Genomic DNA, 22,691 nt, shown 5'->3' with positions numbered 1-22,691 from the left:
GGAGAGGACTAGAAGCTGGAGCAGTGGTCTCCAAAGTGGGGTGCATGCAAGACCATCCATTAGGGTGCGCGAGCTGCCTGATAATTGAGCAGCCTCCTGCTGCCCTGACAAGCTGCCATCATGTACTATGATGGTGGCAGCGGCAGCAAGATGGGATGGGAGCCGAGAGGGAAGCTCCATGGCATTTGTCTCTCAGCTGCAGTCCTATCCTGCCTCTGCTGTGGCCACCGAGAGCAACTGCGCCAGCCTCTGCCAGGCTTGGCAGAGGAAATCATGGCAACGGAGCAGCTGGCATTCTGCCAAAGGAGAGCGGGAAGAAGATTAACCCTTCCCGCTCTCCTTTGGTGGAACGAAGCAAAGAAGAAAGTACATGCTATGACAGCTATGTTAGTGTCTCCCCACCCCACCCTTCTGTAATAGGTTTACCATTCATTCTTGTTGTTTGTTCATTTAAAAATCCAGAAAATTCTCTCTCAACCATTAGTTTGCCCTTGCTTTGAATTTGGAGAGAGAGAGAATTACTTTCCTTTCCTTATTCTTGGCTCCCCTCCACCCGCACTGCTCAATTCCTGTATGCCTTCCCTTCCCTTCCCATTTTTGATCTTTTTCCTAAAAAACAACAACAACAACAACAAACACACACATAAAAATGACACCCCTTTCTCTTCTATTAGGATTATAGTTATTCCCTCCCACCCTGCCGCCCCTTTGCTTGTAGTTTAGTGTTTCCTTTTCTTTTGGTCTTGTGTGTCTGTGTTTGTGTGTATATGTGCTTGTGCTGTGTCGACAAGCAAACAGTGTGTGTCAAATGACTACACACAGTCCAAAAACAGTGGGCAAAGCACTGCACACATTAACAGCTATTATTTAAATAATATAATAAATACTACACTGTGTGTTGCAAAGCAAGCAAGCAAGGCCAATATGAGGCATCTTCGGGGTCTTGGCAGGGGCAGAGGAGGGCAAGGTGCTGCTGTGCCCTCCTGGCAGGGTTGCTGTGTTGCTTTCTGCCTGTCAGTCCAGCAGACAACTGCCGCTGCTCTTCGTTCAAGTCAATGTGCCCACCTGGCAGGGTTGCTGTCCTTGTTTGCTTCCTGCCTACCAGCCAGTGTTTTCCCAGGCGATTCAGCCAAAGTGACCCTGAGGTTATTGACTGTGAATAGGAAAGTAGTACTATTTGCACTTCAAAGAAACCTACAGCAGAGTTCAGGGATAGTGACTTCTTCACCGCTTCAACGCTGAACTTGATGATCCCTTTATGAACTTTGGTTTGAGTTTCCGAGAACAGAACAATTTACCTTTGCCTAGCACAGAAAATGCTGGGCCAAACTGTTTGAAATTTGGCTGTTGGGATGCCCTCCGGGGGGCTGTGCATTCCCTAACTCCCATGCACTTGGGGAAAGTTATAGCTCCTTGCTTTGTGAGTCTTCCTTGAAAAAAATCAAAGTTCACCTGCACCTAGCACAAAAACAAGTGGGCCAAACTGTCTGAGATTTTGTAGGTGGGATGCTCCCCAGGGATGAGAGTTTCCCAGATTTCATATATTTATCATGAAAAGTGAAAAAGTTATGGCTGTTTGTGTTTTCCCATGCAAGTCAATAGGAAAATGCCTCAAACGAGTGATTCTTGCTTCAGATTTGGATCCGAGTTGAAGCGGATGGGGTCCAAATCAGTCCAAAGTGAAGCAGGGCCACTTAGAAAGGTCCAAAGCAGCATCCAAAGTGAAATGTGGGGGGGGGGGGTCTGTGCACAGCCCTAATGCATACCAGGACTGGTGTGCATCCACAGGAAATCTTTAGGCCATGATCTATACCACAATGAATAGTAGATTCTACAAGGTCTATTTTCAGTGCGATATTCCCCAGACCCAGCACCACCATGGGGCCCCAGCACCTGGTAGGAGTTACCACTGATGCTTCCTCTGCACCCACACCCCCATTTAAAGCCGGTTTTTGCATCAGATCAATGGGTATGGGCACAGCTGCAACAGCTGTGGGACAAGCGAGAAGTCAGGCTGAAAAGTAAGCCATAGCCAAAGGAAAAAACCAGGAATCAGGATCAAGAAGCAACCCAGAAATTAGGACAGAAGGACACAGGAATATGCCAGAGCTCAGGAAGACCTTGTTGCTCATGCAAGACTCAACTGGAACAGTCCATTCCTCCTGTCCAGGAGGATCAAACAGCCAGCCTGCACAGGTTGAGTCAGTTCAGGACCTGAAGGTATTTCACCATGCAGCTGCCCAGCAGTTCAGTTGTTCACCACATGGTTGTTCAACACACGGCACACAGCTCCAGTAACTCTGGGTAATAGTGCCATTCTGGAGCACTGTGGGACATTTAAATGGTAACCACCATTTTAATTTAGGGATCACCATTTAATTTCCCACAATGGTATGCAGGGGCATTGTGAGAAACTAAGTTAAAATGGTGGCTCCATTGGATCACTGCTGCTACCTGCTGCTGCTAGCCCTGCCATCAGGTAACCCCCACAGGAAGGTCCACTGCTCTAGGAGGGAGCTCACTGGAAGGCACTTTGCCAAGGGTCCCCTTATACCTGGATCCAGCCCTGATGTTGACTCTGAAATATGTGCGCTATGGTAAAAGGAACCAGAAACCTTTCTAAAACTAGAAACCTTGGAAACCCATCTATCCAAAATATAAAATAATTTTGCAGGTTATGTTTACCCTCCTTATGTAACCTATCACTAAATTCTTTATAGAATGTGATGCCTATGCATTACATGTGCCCCAAATGCACTGAAAGGACATACAAGGGCTCGCCACACCTACTGATGTATGTGTGTAGAGCCGCTCCTCATGAGGCTATGCAGGCAAGCACAGCACTGCTGCTATGTCATAGCTGTGCCCCCAGTGGAAATTAGGTCAGCGTCCTTCCTCATGTGGGGTGGCTCTACACACATACATCAGCAGGCGTGGAGATCCCTTTCCCACACCATATGAATGCACAGATATTGGGGAAGCATTTCTGCTGTGGGAGACAGTGCTGAAATCTAACAGGACAAAGGCTGGTATCTAGATATTTTGGATAAACAGATAAATATCATTTGCCAGGATTTGGCATCCTGAGAACTGAAAATCTTGAAGTCCTGATTTCCTTGAGTTGATGCAATTGTTTTAAGAAGATGACCTAAGCAACATTATTTTAGAGACCAGGTTGAGAACTAGTATTCAACAGTGCTTCTGAAGAAGCATTTATTCTAAAAGGAGTTTGTCTTAAGAATCATTCTCTTTGCACCTAGAAATCTCCATTTCTCCCTAAAAGTTTCTTCACAATGAAAGTAAAAAAGTGTCTGTCTAAGACTGGCATGGAACCATCTGACATCTAAAACTGGACCAGCTGTGGGTAAATGAGAGAATAATCAAATATATAAAGTAATGTTTATGTGGAACGTTCTGTCCTATGAGCTTAGATTAGCTCCCTCTTTACTTGTGTTCTATCAGTAGTTGAAGACTTTTCCTTCTCAGCAACCTTTGATTCAGTTCCTGGGTAAGTTATAATAGGTATACTTAGGCTCTCCATTTTTATTTTTATTTTTTATTCTGGTTTCGTATTGTGTTTATTATTTTAATACTTATTGGATTTTTTTTAAAAATGATGCTTGTATTGATGTTATATTATGAGCAGCTTTGTAAAGGCTTCAGCCATGAAAAACAGGAGAGAGAGAGAGAGAGAGAGAGAGAGAGAGAGAGACATGTTGCACTGGAAGGGCATAAACTTATTGTTTTGTATGACTTTTCTAGTGGTAGTTTCTAGATAGAAAGTGCTGTGCCAAATATTAGCTGGATGTGTCTATCCCATCAAGAGCCATTCATCAGTAGTGGTGTTAGGATCCTAGACAGGACCCTATGATTTAACATGATTTGACACACATGGTAAAAGAAAAAAAAAATCCTTTCAATGTGGACAGATGCTTCATATGATTTATGATATATGATGGTATGCACAACAAATTTAATTACCATGTTACAAGTTACTGTTTATATTCTTCTGATCAGAATTGTTGAAGAGTGAAAAAAGGATGGATACCTGTCCACCATTTCAGTGCATGTTTATTGGTGGAGCTGGGATCTGTGATGGAGAGCATAGATTGATTAACATGGAAGGAATGAAGTGCAGTTATCTTGCATGTCTAGCATCAGAGTAACTTGATCTTGGCAAGTCCTACCTCTCAACTCCCAATTACAAAAAGAAGATGAGAATGTTTGTGCTTCAAATCTCTGCAGGCCTAACAACTCCACAACCATATGGTAGATGTGGATGACCAGCTGCTTCTGCTATTCATGTGGTAATAAACTCCCCTCAGGCAAATATTTCTCCTGTTGAGTGCTGCAGAGTGTAGGTCTTGAAAAAGCTGTTGCAAGGAATGCCAGCACACTATGGAAATCTACGGGTTATTATCACACAGTCATTGTAAATACTTTTTGAAAAACATGGTCTTGTAAATCCACAACAGAATCACTGATATAGGTGGGGGAGGACTTGGAATGGTTTCTTGATTCGCACACCATGTATACTCGGAAACTCAGAAGACAGCAACAAGGGAGACGGCCTTCTTGGTGGTGCCCCCCCCCCTCAATTATGGAATGATTTCCCCGATGAGGCCCACCTGGCACAAACATTGTTATCTTTTTGGCACCAGATTAAGACCTCTCTCTTCTCCCAGGCTTTCGGCAGCATATGATACGTTTTAATCGATCCTGGATTGTCTTATAGTTGTTTGCTTGAGATTACTTATTTGAAGTTGTTTTAGATATATATTCTCTTGTGTATATTCTCTGTGTGTGTTTTATGTAAATGGTTTTTAATCTCTGTATCCTGTATTTTTAATGTTTCTATTCTTTGTAAACTGCCCAGAGATCTTTGGCTATTGGGCTGTAAAGAAACGTAATAAAATAATAAAATAAATAAATTAAAACAATATATGTAAATAGACATCCTTTGACCTCCAACACACATAATCCAAAATCAGATTGTGATATGCCACAAAACTCAGGACAGGACCACAAATGACAGGGTATTTTTTTTTAGCCAATGGTTTAGGGAAGAAAAACACAAAATGAACTTACTGAAAGCACTTCAAAGGGGACATGTCAAGAGCTCTAAGTGAAGCTTTCTATTTCTTTACAAACATTATCAGAGGTGGGGGAGGGAGAGACAGTTTACAACAATGAGGAGCATAAAAAGTCTCCTGAAGGCAAAGAATTAGAAAAGATGGGCAGGGTCTGAAGTACCTTCTTGATTGTATCCAACATGGATCTTCCTCCTTGCCATGGTTTCGAGTTCTTCCTAATGCACGTCAGGCTAGCCATGCTGTGCCACTTTCGGTCCTCCAGCTTCTTATGGAAAGCATTTGCAAGCAAGAGCACAGTATCGTATATGTAGAGGTTGGTAATCTGTCAAAGAGATTAAAAATTGATTGTAAGCAGCTAGCACACACATGCTGCTGGTAGAATTCATAAGTGGTGTCTCAGCTGTCACCACTCAGGCTTTCATTAACTTAAATGCAACATCTCTCTCTCTCTCTCTCTCTCTCTTTCTCTGTATACGACTACTAGTTAATTCAGTTTGTATTTTGTGAGCCTAGGCAGCTTCCTAGCTGCCACGGGAAATCTCCTATTTCCTAATCTGAGGATTGTTATAAGAACATAAGATGAGCCCTGTTGGATCAGACCAAGGGTCTAGCTAGTCCAGCATTCTGTCTACACAGTGCCCAACCAGTTGTCAACCAGGAACCCACAAGCAGGAGATGAGCACACCAGCACCCGCCTGCCCATGTTCCCCAGAAACTGGTGTATGTAGGCTACTGCCTGTGGTACTGGAAGTAGCACATAGCCATCAGGACTAGTAGCCATTGATAGCCATTCATTCATTCATTCATTCATTCATTCATTCATTCATTCATTCATTCACAATATCTATCTACCACTCCATATCTAGAATAGATTTCAGAGAGATGAACACAAGAAGTAAAACAGTAAAAGAATAAAAAGATCAAAACACCACATTAAAATTACACTTGTTTAAAAACACAATGCCAATAAAAACTGTAACTGGTCAGTTAAGTAATGCCTCCTGGAACAGTGCTGTTTTCAGGAGGCACCAGAAACAATGCAGGGTTGGTGTCTGCCTGACCTCAGGCAGGGAATTCCAAAGAAAGGGGGCTGCCATACTGAAGCCTGAAGGCTCTTCTCCTGGTGGACTCCAGTTGGGCTACAGGTTCATGTGGAACTACCAGGAGCAAGCCCTCCAATGATCTCAGTGACTGGGCAGATTGGAAATGGAGAAGGAGCTCTCTCAGGTATCCTGGTCCCAAGTTGTTTAGTACACAAGTACTAAAACCTTAAACCTGGCCCAGTAGTGAATAGGCAGCCAGTGCAGTTCCCTCAGCAAAGCAGTTATATCCTGGCAAAGGGCAGCTCCTGACAACAGCCGAGTTGCTGCGTTCTGCACTAGTTCCAGCTTCTGGAGCAGCCTTAAGGGCATCCCCATATAGAGTGTACATTTCCGTAATCCATCTTGAGGTTACTAGTGCCTGTACCACTGGGGCCAAACTATCCCTGTCCAGGAGAGGCTGTAGCTGACAAACCAGCCAAAGCTGGTAAAAGGCACTCTGAGCTGCCATGGACACTTGGGCTTCCAGAGACAATGATGGGTCTAGGATTACCCCCAAACTATGGACCTGATCTTTCAGAGGGAGTGCAACCCCATACAGAACAGGCAATGAGCCTATCTCCTGGACCCGGGAACCACTCACCCACAGGGCTTCTGACTTGCTAGGATTGTTGCAGTCTATTGGCCCTCATCCAGCCCATTACTGAGTCTAGGCACTGGTCCAGGACTTGCACAGCCTCTCCTAATTCAAATGTCAGAGGGAGAGAGAGCTGTGTGTCATCAGCATACTGATGGTAATTGGCTCCAAATCCCCTAATGACCATTCCCAGAGGCTTCATGTGGATGTTAAATAACATTGGGGACAAGATGGCAGCCTGAGGCTCCACTGCCAAGGGGCCAAGGAATGGTCACCCAATGTTACTGTCTGAAATCAGCACCGGAAACACAAGTAACACAGTAGGACCAGAAACACTGTAACACAGTGCCTCTGATACCCATCCCACAGAGTTGATCCAGGAGGATACCATAGTCAATGGTATCAAAAGTTGATGAGAGATCGAGCAGAAGTAACAGGTTGCACCCCGCCATCCAACTCTCAATAAAGAGATCCAGAGTGGGCTTCATCAGGAGCGGTCACACTACTGCCTCCTAAAGGACAGCAGGGACCACCCCTTCCCGAAGGGGAGTATTCACTACACCCTGAACCCACCCGGTCATACCCCCTTGGCTAGCTTTTATTAGCCAGGAAGGGCAAGAATCAAGAGGGCACATGGTCGGTCACATTGCTGCAGGCACCTTGTCCATGTTATCAGCTTGCAACAACTGAAACTGATCCAACAAAATCAGCGGATGGCGGTGTCAGACACCTCGACTGGAACTGTGCTAACACAATAGCATCAAGTTCACTGCGGAGACAAGCAATTTTCTCCTCAAAATGTTATTTTTATTTATTTATTTTATTATTAAATTTATTAATTGCCCATCTGGCTAGGGGTGTACAAAACTCCGCTTACCTGGCTCCGCCAGGTTCCGCAGGTGGGGTGAGGCAATCGGTTCCTCCCCCCAGAATCCTCGATGGGGGGGGACATGATCCATTCCTCCCCCCCGGAATCCTGCCCAGCCAGCTCTGCTCCGAGGCCAGGCTGCGGATCGGCCAGCCAGGCCAACCCGCAGCGGGGCCTCCAGCCGCTGCCAGGCTGGTGCAGATGCAAATGGTGTCCTGAGTAGGGGCGCCATTTGCATCCCTATGGTAGCCTGTGATAGGCTATGTAAATATTTACATAGCCTATCACGGCTAAAGCAGGGACACAAATGGCCACCACAGGAGCCGAAGCCGCAGCCGGAGCCACAGCCAGGTAGGCTCCGTTTCACGGGGCTTTTGCGGGGTGGAGGGGCAGGGGGCTCCGTTCCGCCACGGATCCCAGGGGCTGAATTCCAGTGAATTTGGCCCCTGGGATCCGTGGCGGAATTCTCTAACAACCCTATATCTGGCTTGCCACCCAGATACTCTGGGCGACGTACAAAGCATACAACAAAACAGTCTAAAACAATAAAATTCTACAATAAAAACATTTTCTAAAATACCCTAACCCACCCCAATGGGTTAATGAGATGCAAAAAGGTCACAGCTGGTCCTTGAGGGGACCAGGGCCCCATTCACTGGGGAGAGTGTTAACTAGGGATGCTGGAGAAATTCGAGATGGATTAAAATGAGCTCAGATTTCTAAGAATCCAATCTGTGGAATCCGCTGCAGAACGACCCCCTCAGGCCCTGCAGAGTCCATGGACTTTTGGATGATTTTTTTACTTTCCCAAAATGTACGCTTATAAATCCGTAGAAAAATATGTACGTTTCTGCTGTGGAAACGTAGAATGGAATAGGGGACAATACACTAAATGTTACATGTTGTTGTTGTTGTTCAGTCGTTCAGTCGTGTCCGACTCTTCGTGACCCCATGGACCATAGCACGCCAGGCCTTCCTGTCCTGTGCTCTCTCCCAGAGTGTGCTCAAGTTCATATTCATTGCATCGGTGATGCTATCTAGCCATCTCATCCTCTGTCGTCCCCTTCTCCTTTTGCCTTCAGTCTTTCCCAGCATCAGGGTATTTTCCAGAGAGTTTTCACTTCGCATTAGGTGGCCAAAATATTGGAGCTTCAGCTTCAGTATCTGTCCTTCCAATGAGCACTCAGGGTTGATTTCCTTTAGGATTGACTGATTTGACCTCCTTGCAGTCAAGGGGACTCGTAAGAATCTTCTCCAGCACCACAGTTTGAAAGCATCAATTCTTCGGCACTCAGCTTTCCTTTATAGTCCAGCTGTCACAGCCATACATGACTACTGGGAAAAACATAGCTTTGATTAGATGGACCTTTGTCGGCAAGGTGATGTCTCTGCTTCTTACTATGCTGTCTAGGTTTGCCATAGCTTTCCTCCCAAGGAGCAAGCGTCTTTTAATTTCATGGCTACAGTCACTGTCTGCAGTGATCTTGGAGCCCAAGAAAGTAAAATCTCTCACTGCTAGGGATGGCGGAGAATTTCTCCACGAATCTTCGGGAGGCCAAATGCCAATGCATTCGGCCCCCCGAAATTGGTGGGGAAATTCTCCGCCGGCCCCCCGCTTCCCCTGGGATGGGACTTACTGTGGCCGAATGTCCCTCTCGGCGTCGGGTCCCGGTGGTGTTTAGGCGGCGTTTCGGCGGAGGCGGGGGCGGCGGCCGGTCTCCTGACCGGCTGCCGCCACCGCCATTCCAAAAAAAAAAAGTAAATTAAAAAAACACACACACTCCCGTGATAGGCTACGTAACGATTTACGTAGCCTATCACGGCTAGATTTCCAAAGTCAGCTGTGATAGGCTACGTAAATCGTCACGTAGCCTATCACAGGTGACTTTGAAAAAAAAAAGCGCATACGCAAATGGTGGCGGCCCATGGGTGCCACCATTTGCATTCCTTATTTTGGCACGTCTAGTCTACGTAAAGATTTACGTAGACGACAGCGAAAATAAGGGCACGCTATTTGTGTTGCCCTTATTTTCGCCGTAGTCTACGTAAATCTTTACGTAGACTAGATGTGTCAAAATAAGGAACGCAAATGGTGGTCCCCATGGGAGCTGCCATTTGCGTACGTGCTTTTTTTTTTCTTTCAAAGTCACCCGTGATAGGCTACGTGACGACTTACATAGCCTATCATGGCTGACTTTGGAAATCTAGCCATGATAGGCTACGTTAATCGTTACGTAGCCTATCATGGGTGTGTGTGTGTGTGTTTGTTTTGTTTTTACTTTTTCTTTCATGGCCGGGTAGACGGGGCGCTCCTACGTGGCCTGAATTTCACTGGCGAGGAATGGGGCACCTCCCCCCCGGCCTGAATTTCGGCCAGGCGAGGCGGGGCGCCTCCCCCCCCTTGCCTGAACTTCAGGGGGAGAACCGAAGCACCTCCCCCCCACCGCGAAGCAAGCTTCGAGAACAGGTAAGGGACTTTCGTCCATCCCTAGTCACTGCTTCCATTTCTTCCCCTTCTGTATGCCAGGAAGTGATGGGGCCAGATGCCATGATCTTCGTTTTTTTACTGTTGAGTTTCAAACCAGCTTTTGCACTCTCCTCTTTCACCCTCAACAAGAGGCTCTTTAGATCCTCTTCACTTTCTGCCATTAGGGTGGTATCGTCTGCATATCGGAGGTTGTTGATAATTCTCCCGGCAATCTTAATTCCGACCTGTGATTCATCCAACCCGGCGTTTCTCATGATGTACTCTGCATATAAGTTAAATAAGCAGGGTGACAATATGCAGCCTTGTCGTACTCCTTTCTCAATTTTGAACCACTCGGTTGTTCCATGTCTGGTTCTTACTGTTGCTTCTTGACCCACCCTTGTACAGGTTTCTCAGGAGACAGATAAGGTGGTCTGGTACTCCCATCTCTTTAAGAATTTGCCACAGTTTGTTGTGATCCACACAATCAAAGGCTTTAGCGTAGTCAATGAAGCAGAAATAGACATTTTTCTGGAATTCTCTTGCTTTCTCCATGATCCAGCGAACGTTGGCGATTTGTTCTCTAGTTCCTCTGCCTCTTCAAAACCCAGCTTGTACTTCTGGTAGTTCTCGGTTCGCATTCTGCTGAAGCCTAGCTTGTAGGATTTTGAGCATCACCTTGCTGGCATGTGAAATGAGCGCAATGGTGCGGTAGTTTGAACACTCTTTGGCGTTGCCCTTCTTTGGAATTGGAATGTAAACTGACCTTTTCCAGTCTTGTGGCCACTGTTGAGTGTTCCAGATTTGTTGGCATATTGAATGCAGCACTTTAACAGCATCATCTTTTAGGATTTTAAATAGCTCAGCTGGAATACTGTCATCTCCGCTAGCTTTGTTGTTACTAATGCTTCCTAAGGCCCACTTGACTTCACTCTCTAAGATGTCCGGCTCAAGTTCAGTGACCGCACTATCATGGCTATCAGGGACATTCAGATCTTTCCTGTATAGTTCTTCTGTGTATTCTTGCCACCTCTTCTTAATCTCATCTGCTTCTGTTAGGTCCCTGCCTTCTTTGTCCTTTATCATGCCTGTCTTTGCACAAAACTTTCCCTTGAGATCTCCAATTTTCTTGAAGAGATCTCTAGTCTTTCCCATTCTGTTGTTTTCCTCGATTTCTTTGCATTGTTCATTTAAGAAGGCCTTCTTGTCTCTCCTTGCTATTCTCTGGAACTCTACATTCAGTTGGATATATCTTCCCCTTTCTCCTTTGCTTTTCGCTTCCCTTCTTTCCTCAGCTACTTGTAAAGCCTCATCAGACAGCCACTTGGCTTTCTTCCATTTCTTTTTCTTTGGGATGGATTTCATTGCTGCCTCCTGAACAATGTCACGGACCTCTGTCCATAGTTCCTCAGGCCCTCTGTCTATCAGGTCTAATCCCTGAAATCTATTCGTCACCTCCACTGTACATTCATAAGGGATATGATTTAGGTCATACCTGAATGGTTTAGTGGTTTTCCCTACGTTCTTCAATTTAAGCTAAAATTTTGCAACAAGAAGCTCATGATCTGAGCCACAGTCAGCTCCAGGTCTTGTTTTTACTGACTGTATAGAGCTTCTCCATCTTTGGCTGCAAAGGACATAATCAATATGATTTCGATATTGACCATCTGGTGATGTCCATATGTAGAGTTGCCTGTTGTGCTGTTGGAAAAGAGTGTTTGCTATGATCAGCGTGTTCTCTTGGCAAAACTCTATTAGCTTTTGTCCTGCTTCATTTTGTACACCAAGGCCATGCCTGCCTGTTATCCCAGTGATTTCTTGACTTCCTACTTTTGCATTCCAATCCCCTATGATGAAGAGGACATCTTTGTTTGGTGTTAGTTCTAGAAGGTGTTGTAGGTCTTCATAGAACCGATCAACCTCAGCTTCTTTGGCATCAGTGGTTGGGGCATAGACCTGAATTACTGTGATGTTGAATGGTTTGCCTTGGATTCGTACTGAGATCATTCTATTGTTTTTAAGATTGTACCCCAGTACTGCTTTTCCCACCCTTTTGTTGACTATGAGTGCTACTCCATTTCTTCTAAGGGATTCTTGCCCACAATAGTAGATATGATGGTCACCTGAATTAAATTCGCCCATGCCTGTCCATTTTAGTTCGCTGATTCCCAAGATGTTGATTTTCAATCTTGCCATCATGTTTGACCACCTCCAGCTTACCTTGATTCATTGATCTGACATTCCAGGTTCCTAAACAATATTGTTCTTTACAGCATCAGATTTTCTTTTCACCACCAGACACATCCACAGCTGAGTGTCCTTTCAGCTTTGGCCCAGCCGCTTCACTCTTTCTGGCGCTACTTGGAAATACCCTCTGCTCTTCCCCAGTAGTATATTGGACACCTTCCGACCTGAGGGGCTCATCTTCTGGCATCATATCTTTTAGCCTTGTGATATGTTCCATGGGGTTTTCTTGGCAAGAATACTGGAGTGGGTTGCCATTTCCTTCTCCCGTGGACCACATTTTGTCAGAACTCTCTGCCATGACCTGTCCGTCTTGGGTGGCCCTGCATGGCCTAGCTTATGGCTTCATTGAGTTACACACGCCCCTTCACCACAACAAGGCAGTGGTCCATGAAGGGGAAATGTTACATACTGGGGTAAATTATGTAAATATTTCTGTATTTTTCCGCATGACAAAAAAAAATCCCTATCTGTCTGTGGGTGGATGATGGAATGAAAGGCACCTGACAATCAGCAAAACACAGATGGAATGGATTTACACAGTTCATAAATCCCTAGTGTTAACAGCCCCTGGATCACCTGAAAGAGTGCCGCTGGACGGCTACTTGAGGACACAATGCAGGCAGCAAAGTAAACCTTCTTTGCTGCCCACACTGCCACTCAATAGGCACAATTATGTGCTCTAGAGTGTGCTTGGTCATCTTCACTTCGAGACTTGAGCCATTTGTGCTGTAACCGACATCCAGCCTGTTTCATTGCCCATAGCTCCCCAGTTTATCAGGGAGCAGAACAGGTTCCACAGTATCAGAGAAGGCACTCAGTTGCAATTGAGTCAATGGCCCTCCACATCTCACTGTTCCGCAGTGAGGCTAGGGCCTCAGCTGGATCACCAACTTTCTCCACTGGGAAGTCCCCAAGAATATTCAGAAATCCATCGGATTCCATCAGTCTCTTGGGGCAGACCATCCGAATACACGGGAGGAGAGTAATGCCATGAGTTCAAATCTCACCAGGAAATGATCTGACCATGGCAATGGCATGACTTGGACCCCTCCCCCAAATTTTCAGACTATTCGTCTCACAGCTTGGAGCAAAAAACAAGTCAAGGGGTTGCCTTGCTTCATGTGTTGGGCCGATGACAAACTGAGATAGCCCCATGGTTGTCATGGAGGCCATGAAGTCCCAAGCTCCAGAGGCAGCCTCAGTGTGGAAGTTGTAGTCACCCAGAACTACTATCCTGGGTTCCTCCAACATCACACTTGAGACCACCTCTGCCAGCTTGGTCAGGGAAGCTGCTGGGCAGCAGGCTGGGCAGTACACCAGCAGCATCCCCCAATCTGTCTCTATGGCCCAACACTAGGTGTGCTACCCATCAAGGCTTGTTCCAAGGTGGAGTGGTTTCCTGGCGAGAGATGGAGTTTTATGAACCATGGTGACCCCACCCCCCAGCCTTCCAACCTAGGGGTGTACGAAACCCTGCTTACCTGGCTCCACCACGTTCCGCGGGTGGGGGGAGGCAATCTGTTCCTCCACCTGGAATCCTCAACGGTGATCCGTTCCTCCCCCCCGGAATCCTGCCCAGCTGGCTCCACTCTGCAGCCAGGCCGCAGAGCCGCCGGCCAGGCCAACCCGCAGCAGGGCTTCCAGCCGCTGCCAGGCTGCTGCGGATGCAAATGGCGTCCTGCGTAGGGGATGCCATTTACATCCCTATGCAAGCCCGTGATAGGCTACATAAATATTTACGTAGCCTATCACGGCTAGGGTTGTACAAAAGTCACTTACCTTGCCCAAAATTTGATTCGCGGTGGGGGGGAGGCGCTCCGTCCCTCCCCCCGAAATTCTGGCTAGGGGGGAGGTGCCCCATCCCTCCCGCCGCGAATCCTGGCTGGCCAGGAACGAAAATGGCGGCGGCCATAGCCGCCGCCGTTTGCATCCCTGCAATCAGCCGTGATAGGCTACGTAAATGTTTATGTAGCCTATCACGGCTGAGTAAAAAACAAACAAACCGCGCATACGCAAATGGCGGTGCCCATAGGCACCGCCATTTGCGTTCCTTATTTTGGCACGTCTAGTCTACGTAAACATTTACGTAGACTATGGCGAAAATAAGGGGAATGCAAATAGCGTGGCGTCTACTACGTAGCGTAGCGCCGCCATTTGCGTACGCGCGGTGTTGTTGTTTTTTTTACTCAGCCGTGATAGGCTACATAAACATTTACATAACCTATCACGGTATTTTTTTAAAATCTAGCCATGATAGGCTACATAAATGTTTACGTAGCCTATCACTTTTTTTTTACTGGAAATGGCAGCGGCGGCAGCCGGTCAGAAGACTGGCTGCCGCAGCCACCGCTGCTGCACCGGCGCCGGAGCTACCGCCGCCAGGGACATTCGCACAAGGTAAGTCCCGTCCCGGGGGGGGCGGGGGGGGGCAGACCATTTCTCCACCAATTTCGGGGGGCCAAATGCACTGGCATTCGGCCTCCCCGAGATTCGTGGCAAAATTCTCTGACATCCCTAATCACGGCTAAAGCGGGAATGCAAATGGCATGAGGGATGCCATTTGCGTCCCTGCTTTAGCCGTGATAGGCTATGTAAGTAAAAATGTAGCCTATCACGGGCCGGCATAGGGATGCAAATGGCGGCTGCTACGATGGCTGCCATTTGCGGCTGCAGCAGCCCGACAGCAGCCGGAGCCACCGCCAGAGCTGTAGCTGCCACCGCCAGAGCTGCCGCCGCCGCCGCCAGAGTCACAGCCAGAGCAGCAGCCAGGTAGGCTCTATTTTGCGGTGCTTTTGCAGGGTAGTGGGGCGGGGGGCTCTGTTCCACCACGGATTCCAGGGGGCTGAATTCACTGGAATTCGGACCCCCCTGGGATCCATGGCGGAATTCTCTAACCTCGCTACTCCAAACTATGTTGGTGCTGTACCAAGTACTCAGGGGGCAGAGCTGAGTCAGGTCAACCCCACCCAGCTCACCCACCCAGGTCTCAGTAATACACACTAGATTGGCCTTCTCATCCATGAATGAGGTCATGAATAAATGCAGTCTTATTGCAGACCAATCTGGCATTAAATAGCAGCACCACAAGACAGGAGGGCACAGTGGATGGGCTTAGGGATGTCAGAGAATTCCGCCACGGATTCCAGTAAATATTCTAAAGAATCCGCCCCCCCAGAATCCATGGCAGAATGGCCTCCCACCCCCCACCACCCTGTGGAATCCCCCTGGGATGGAACTTACCTGGGGCTGATGCGGCGGCGGCTCCAGTGGCTCCAGCGGCAGCTCTGGTGGTGGTGGCGGCTCTTGCTGGTCTCTCGGCTGGCCATGGCCGGGCTGCTGCGGCCGCCATTTGCATTCTTGCAGCCATGATAGGCTACATAAGTATTTATGTAGCCTATCATGGCAAAGAGCAGGAACGCAAATGGCGGCCGCTACGCCATTTGTGCCCCTGCTCTTTGCCATGATAGGCTACATAAATACTTACATAGCCTATCACAGCTGCTTGCAAGGACGCAAATGGCGGCCGCTACAATGGCCGCCATTTGCAGCTGCAGCAACGCGGCCACAGATGGAACTCCAGGAGCCGCTGTGGCGCAGAGCCACCATGGAGCAGAGCCAGCCGGGGAGGATTCCAGGGGGAGGGACGGGGCACCTCTCACCCACCGCGGATGCCCCAGCACAGAGCCAGGTAAGGGATTCGTACTTCCCTAGATGAGCTACAAGGAACCTGAGAGCTAGAGGAGGGGGGCAGAAGGGGAACAGTGTGTAAACATCTGTGACCCATTCTACTGTGATGTCCCAACCCCCTCCTCTTACCATATCTCCTTCTGCCCCAAGTCACTGGGATAGAGGCACCTTTTCCTCCAAGAATTTGTCTAACCCCATTTTAAAGCCATCCAAACTGGTGGCCATCACTTTGGTAGTGAATTCTATAGGTTAACTATGCACTGTGTGAAGTTGTACCTTTTATCTGTCCTGAATCTCCCACCGATCAGCTTGAAGCTTCATGGGATGACCCCAGGTGCTAGTATTCTGAGAGAGGGAGAAAAATCTCTCCCTATCCACATTCTCCACACCATCCAAAATTTTGTACACCTCTATCACGTCTCCCCTTACCCTCCTTTTTTTCCAAGCTATAGCACATGTAAGGAGAAGTCTTGCACTTGTGTGGCCTTGTGATTGATCAGACCTAGTGCCTTTAGAATCATAGAATAGTAGGGTTGGAAGGGACCTAGAAGACCATTGAGTCCAACTCCCTTATATTGATGGAATAAGGGAAGTGTATTGCTTGCATTCCAAAGGAAAGTTATGTTACTGCCTGCCTCTGGCTGTCCCCTTCCACACATCCAGAGATATCAAAGAGTTTGAATGGAAAGGTTCTACATCTATCCATTTTGGCTTGTCCTGTGTTCAGATTTATGTTCCTGGCTGGTATTACAAATGAGCCCTTCTGTAATCTAAGAGCAATGCAGTGGAATGTGTGCAGATGGCCTCTCAAAATTCTCCACCTTATGTGTGGGCAGAGAAAATTGGGACATAATTTCAACAAATTTCTCCTGTGGAAGGAGAAATTCTCAACAGTTTCTCACAGGTAGGGCTCCCCATTGGCAGGGCTTGTAGCACAGCTTCTTTTGGTTTTGGTAAAGGTTTGGTGGTGTTTTGTACTGCAACAGCAACAACTGTGTTGGCAGGCTGGTACCCATTTTGTACCCACCACAATGCAGGTGTGTGTGGGGGGCAGTGTTGTGTCAAGCCCCAGGGATGAGGTGGAGCCAGTGCCAAAATCTGTCCTCCAATTTCCAGAAAGTTTACATCCCCCATGCAAAGGGCTTCCATTGTTCCGCCTCATTCTCAGGACAGTCTATAATGTGTGTTGAATTTCTTTTGGTGATGTTTTTGAGTATCCCTAATCACAGCTAGCCTCCCAGGTAGGGATGTCAGAGAATTCTGCGACGGATCTCGGTGAGGCTGAATGCCAGTGCATTCAGCCCCCAAAATCCATCACGGAATGAAGCCCCCCCCACCCATGAAAGGTGCGCGGGACAAAGTCCCCGCTGCCCCCACCCCACAAAAGGCACGCGAAACGGAGCACTTACCTGCTCCCGTCCGCATTGCTTTGCGAATGGCAGCCGTCCTGGCTGCCATTCACTTCCTCCTCTTCCTAGCCATGATAGGCTACGTAAATACTTACGTAGCCTATCACGGCTAATGCAGGGACGCCATTTGCGTCCCTGCGGAGGCCATGATAGGCTACGTAAGTATTTACGTAGCCTATCACGGCGGAGGGGGGGAAACCCCAGCGTATACAAATGGCGGCGGCTACCACCATTTGTGTATGCTGGGTTTTTTTCCCCCCTGCTGTGATAGGCTACGTAAGTATTTACGTAGCCTATCACAGCAGGGGGGAAAAAACCCAGCGTACGCAAATGGCGGTGGCTACCACCATTTATGTACTCTGGGGCTTTTCCCCCTGCCGAGATAGGCTATGTAAATATTTATGTAGCCTATCACGGCTCAATACAGGGATGCAAATGGCGGCAGGCTACGACAGCCACCATTTGCGTCCCTGCAGGGCTGCCCAGCAGCCGGATGTCCGGCTGTGGGCGGCTGGAGCCGGCCGGTGGCTCCACGGCTTGGCCGCGGAGCGGAGCCAACTAGGCAGGATTCCAGGGGGAGGGACAGAGCACCTCCCTCCCGTCGTGGATTCTGGGAGGAGGGACGGAGCGCCTCCCCCCCACCGTGGATGCCCCTGCACGGAGCCAGGTAAGGGATTCGTACATCCCTACTCCCAGGTTGCTTGTACTTCCTGATCTGAAAAAGCCCTAAGGGAGGAATTGCCTCATGGTGCCTTAAACTGGGCTTTAGTTGAAGTGTAGGAAGCTGAGGAGGCTACAGGCGGCCAGAGAGTTGATTGTACAATGACAGACAGGACACTTGTGCTCACTCCTCGGCCACCTCCTAAGTAAGGTAAGCCCAAGAAACCGAAACCCAGTACATGAGAATTTCTCTGAAATTTCTTCAGTATTGAATTTCTTTTTGAAAGAAATTTCTCTTCTATCAAATTGAATGAGAACGGTTGAAAAAAATGTGGGAGAAATTTTCAGCACAACATTAGTATGCAGCTTCCAGAGCACAACAGCCTGTCCCATGTCTGTCTTGGCTTGCACAGCTGCTGGAGTACTGGCAGTTATTATGACACAGAATTCACATCACACATTTTGACCAGAAGACATTATCCCATTTTCAGACATATGTAACAACTTTCAGAATTCTAGCTGGTGAAGATCTTCACTTTTGTATCTTTACCACTGACCAGTGTACCTTTTGGGGTACAATTCATATCCTTCATTTTCAGGGGGAAATATATAAATGTCCCATTTTCAGGTATTTATTTTTAGGACTCAGGAGCAAATGGTTAGATAAGTGGCATGGAAATAGCCTAAAATGTGTTATCTTTGTAACTGTGAGAGAGTCAGTCAATCAGCATCTATGAGGGAATAAATTTGTCATATCAGATATGTTCATGATTTCTACAAGTACCTCTGTAATGGTGAAGCTTTTTGTGAGAGGTATTCAAGGCAATAAGATATGTTATAGGGCAGGGTTGGGCAGCTGTAGGAGGTTCAGGGGGCATTTTTTGCCTCCAGACCCCCCTACAAGCTGCACCCTCTGTGGGTGCCAAATAAATGAATGAATGAATGAATGAATGAATGAATGTTTAAAAATGGTGTCCATATTGCTATGGAGGGCCAAAAGGGTCAAAATTAGCATGTTTGCATGCTAAATCTGACCCTTTTTGTGCTCCATAGCAGTACAGTCACCAGTGTTTGGTTATTTTTTTCCTGATGAAGTGGGAGGTAGGGATGTTGAAGGAAATCCATCTAGGGGGTGTAGCTTGCATTGAGTTGGGCCAGCTCAGGGAACTTCTGGTTTCCTTTTTCATAAATAGAAACTTGAACAAATTGGAATTGCAATTTGCATAATTTGCAAAAATTAGAACCAGAATTGGCACAATTTATACAAATTACAGCTGTAATTTGTGTAATTTGCACAGATTACAGCCTATTAACGAAAAACACCCCCCCCCCCAAGTTCCCAGATTTTGGGAAAAACCCACAGTTCAGCTTGTGAATGCAAGCTGAGCCAGGTGGGCAGCAGGAATCCACTGGGGCTAAAAAGGGCCAGATTTGCAAATGACAGATACCCCTAAGTGTGTGTGTGGGAGGGCTGGGGGATAGCAAGCAGCCTCTGGGCTGTATGTTGCCCACCTCTTTTATAGGGATTTAAAGATGTATGAGTGGGGCAATCAAGTAAGCCTTTAGGCAGGGATGGGCAACTTGCCACCTTCAGTCTAATTTCAAAAGAAAGAGATCCGTTCAGACTTCTGGCAAGCGTTCTGTCCCTTCCCAAGCATGCTGCTGGGTGGGGAGTAAAAGGGAGAAGAAGAAAGACAAGGGTATTGCAGAAAGAGAGAGAGGGACTCAGCCATCACTGACTTCAGCCCCACCCACACCTGGCATGTGGCAGCTGATAGATTACTCCTGAGGGGACGTGTCTCTCAACAGAAAAAGAAGGTTCCCCACTCCCGCTTTATGGGATAAGCTTCTCAGCTGCCAACTGCCGACCCTTACCCTAGTTTTTAATTAACTGGAACTTTGTAAAGCCAATATTTAAAATGGATTAATTGACAGACCCATTGGTTCAGGCAATTCAGCTCATTAAAGAGCTGAGATTTTATTTCTTTGAAAACCCAAGCCTTCTAACACATTCTCATTCACCTGTAATTGGCGAGGTCATAAATATGGACATATAGCCTGAGCAACTGAAATACCTGCATTGTCAAGAGTTGGTTTTGGCCTCTCTGACTTCAGAAGATTTAAAAATAAATCCCTAAAAAAAGGACTTGGAAAACATTTCAAACTTTTAGGAATCCTCCCTAACAAAAACACAACACAGAAGGGCCACTAAGCGAGCAAAGACAATAAGGTCTGAACCTGCCACATAATAACACCAACTACATCATTTCCCAACAAACTGACTTAAAAAAAACACATCTCCTTAACTTTGTGTTAGAGGAATACTGAGACATCATCACAGTTCATACTGATGTATATACTTGTTCATTTAGGAGCAATTTTTCAGTGCATCTATCAACTGTTAATAGGACTTTAGAGAACAGTGATCAGCAGCCATTAAACAGATATTTTAAGCCCTTACCAATAGTGCAGTTAAGTACTTATGGAATTTTCAGTCACCAATAATTCAAGTATAAGTTAGTTTCTGCATCTCCGAACTCTCTTCCCGTGACCTCAGAAGAATGCTGCATTAATCCTGGTAACCTCAGAATACGTTATACGGTGGCTATTGAAAGACTGCTTCATATATTTATTGCTCTCACACCTAATCAAAACAGGTTTCTTAATGCCCTGTATAATTCAGTTGAAAGCAATTGATTTAATGTACCTTTCTCAGAAGCTGCAGTGTTCTGTTGAGGAGGAGGGAGGGAGAGAAATGATGGAATGACCACTAATGACCTTGCTAGGAACCAAAACGATGAAGTCTTAATATCTGCTTTCCCAAAAACTCAGGAAGGAGGAGAAGCACGCATTTGGTCAATCTTGTTGCAGCCTAAGCTGGAAGAAAATGGCACACAGAACTGCACGACATGGTAAGAGGTGTTTGTAGTAGCATGAAGATAGGGCTGCTGACTTTTTCCCTTCAGAAATACTGGCCATTGCCTATTTCAGCAGGGATGCAAGCCAGCACCATCCTGGAGAAGGGCTGGAACACAGTAGCAGAGCACATGCTTAGGTTCCCAGGTTCAGTCCCTAGCATCTCTAGGCAGGGCTGGGGAAGACTCCCATCTGAAAGCCTTGGAAGTTGCTGCCAGTCAGTGTGGACAATACTGAGCTGCATAGACCAATATAGTCTGACTCAGTGTAAGGCCGATTCCTGTGTTCTCATATTCACCATGCCAGGACCATCTACCAGCAGAGTTGGTCTCCCAGTTCTTCTGGTGAAGAAGGAATGGATGGACTTTTATTGCCATTTTAGTCCACACAGGAGACACATCTAGTATCCCAGAGTCTAGCATCTGGTCACATCAGATTTTATTGCTCAGCAGTGGCCAAGGCATAGTGAATACACAACAGGAAGGAGAGGGGGGTGACCTGTGCTTATGAACAAATTCTCATTCATTCATTCATTCATTCTACAGCCAAGTCCATCCACTCAGCAAACAGCAGTGCTGAGAGATTTCAAATAGGTGGAGGGTAGAAATGCAAACTTCCTCTCCCCCACTCGAAAAGTCTGGCTCCATTTGAACATGTTTTCTGAGGTAGGATATTTGCAATGGGAAACAAGAGAACCATTTCCTTACAGTAGATGAAATGAGTGCTGACCTTCAAAACTTTTATTAACCTCTCCCTATATATGCCTGCCTGAGAACTGAGATCTGTTGGAGGGGCCCTCCTCTGCGTCCCACCAGTACGAGACATACACTATGGTGGGATGTGGGAGAGGGCCTTCTCTGCTGTGGCACCCCGGTTGTGGAATGCCCTCCCCTTGGAGGCCTGATTTGCGCAGACATTGGTCTCGTTTCAGCACCAAGTAAAAACATGGCTTTTTACTAAAGCCTTTGAGGGCTAAATGCATTCCCTAGCACATTGTTTTAGCTGGTTTATTGTTTTAGGTTTTAACTGGTTTTAGCTTGTTTAATAGTTTAATATGTTTTAGGTGTTTAAATTATTTATTGTGTTATACTGTTTACATTTTTTTTATCTGTACGCCGCCCTGAGATCTTAATGATATAGGGCAGGATAGAAATGTTTTAAATAGATAGATAGATAGATAGATAGATAGATAGATAGATAGACAGACAGACAGACAGACAGACAAACAAACAATATGCATGTGTGTTGTATTAAGGATCATATATGTGTGTGTCTGAGTGTGACCTGCTGAAGCCCAAAACATCACTGCATAAACCCCATTTTTTTTTCACAATCCCCGTGTATATTGCTATAGAAGCTAGTTGCATGGCATGGCAATGTCTTTATGGAATCTGAGGATACCTCCATATTTTGGGAGAAAGGGTCTTTAGGATCACAGAGTGATGAAGATATTTGGTGGTTCCCACGGAAACATCGCTGACTGATGTTCTGTGGCACAGGAAAGGACTGCCGAATAATTGTTAACCTTCCAATTGACTTTCTCACCAGTTCCTGCACATCTGCATCATTGATTTCCTGCAAGACAAGGCAGAGAAAACATGACAAAAATGTAAGGTTGATGAAAACAGTACAAGTTGTAAAAACATTAGAATATATATTCTAAACCA

The 22,691-nt window shown here is 46.6% G+C and overlaps 1 protein-coding gene across 1 annotated transcript in view; it reads right to left on the bottom strand.

The window, feature by feature from the left end:
- Nucleotides 1-22,691, bottom strand: part of GRID2 (glutamate ionotropic receptor delta type subunit 2) — a 1,421,890-nt gene that overhangs the window by 458,243 nt on the left and 940,956 nt on the right. Inside the window, exons 6-7 of the mRNA XM_084855634.1 lie at nucleotides 22,426-22,599; nucleotides 5,254-5,415 (exon numbers count right to left, since the gene is read on the bottom strand). Of these exons, the coding sequence (XP_084711760.1) occupies nucleotides 5,254-5,415; nucleotides 22,426-22,599 (336 nt within the window). The remainder of the gene's footprint in view (nucleotides 1-5,253; nucleotides 5,416-22,425; nucleotides 22,600-22,691) is intronic.

Source organism: Heloderma suspectum, chromosome 5 (genome assembly GCF_057233095.1).
Source record: "Heloderma suspectum isolate Gila_16-S chromosome 5, 16-S_ref, whole genome shotgun sequence".
NCBI lineage: Eukaryota > Metazoa > Chordata > Lepidosauria > Squamata > Helodermatidae > Heloderma > Heloderma suspectum.
Note: the sequence above shows the minus strand (reverse complement) of the source record. Positions and strands in the feature narration are given on the sequence as shown.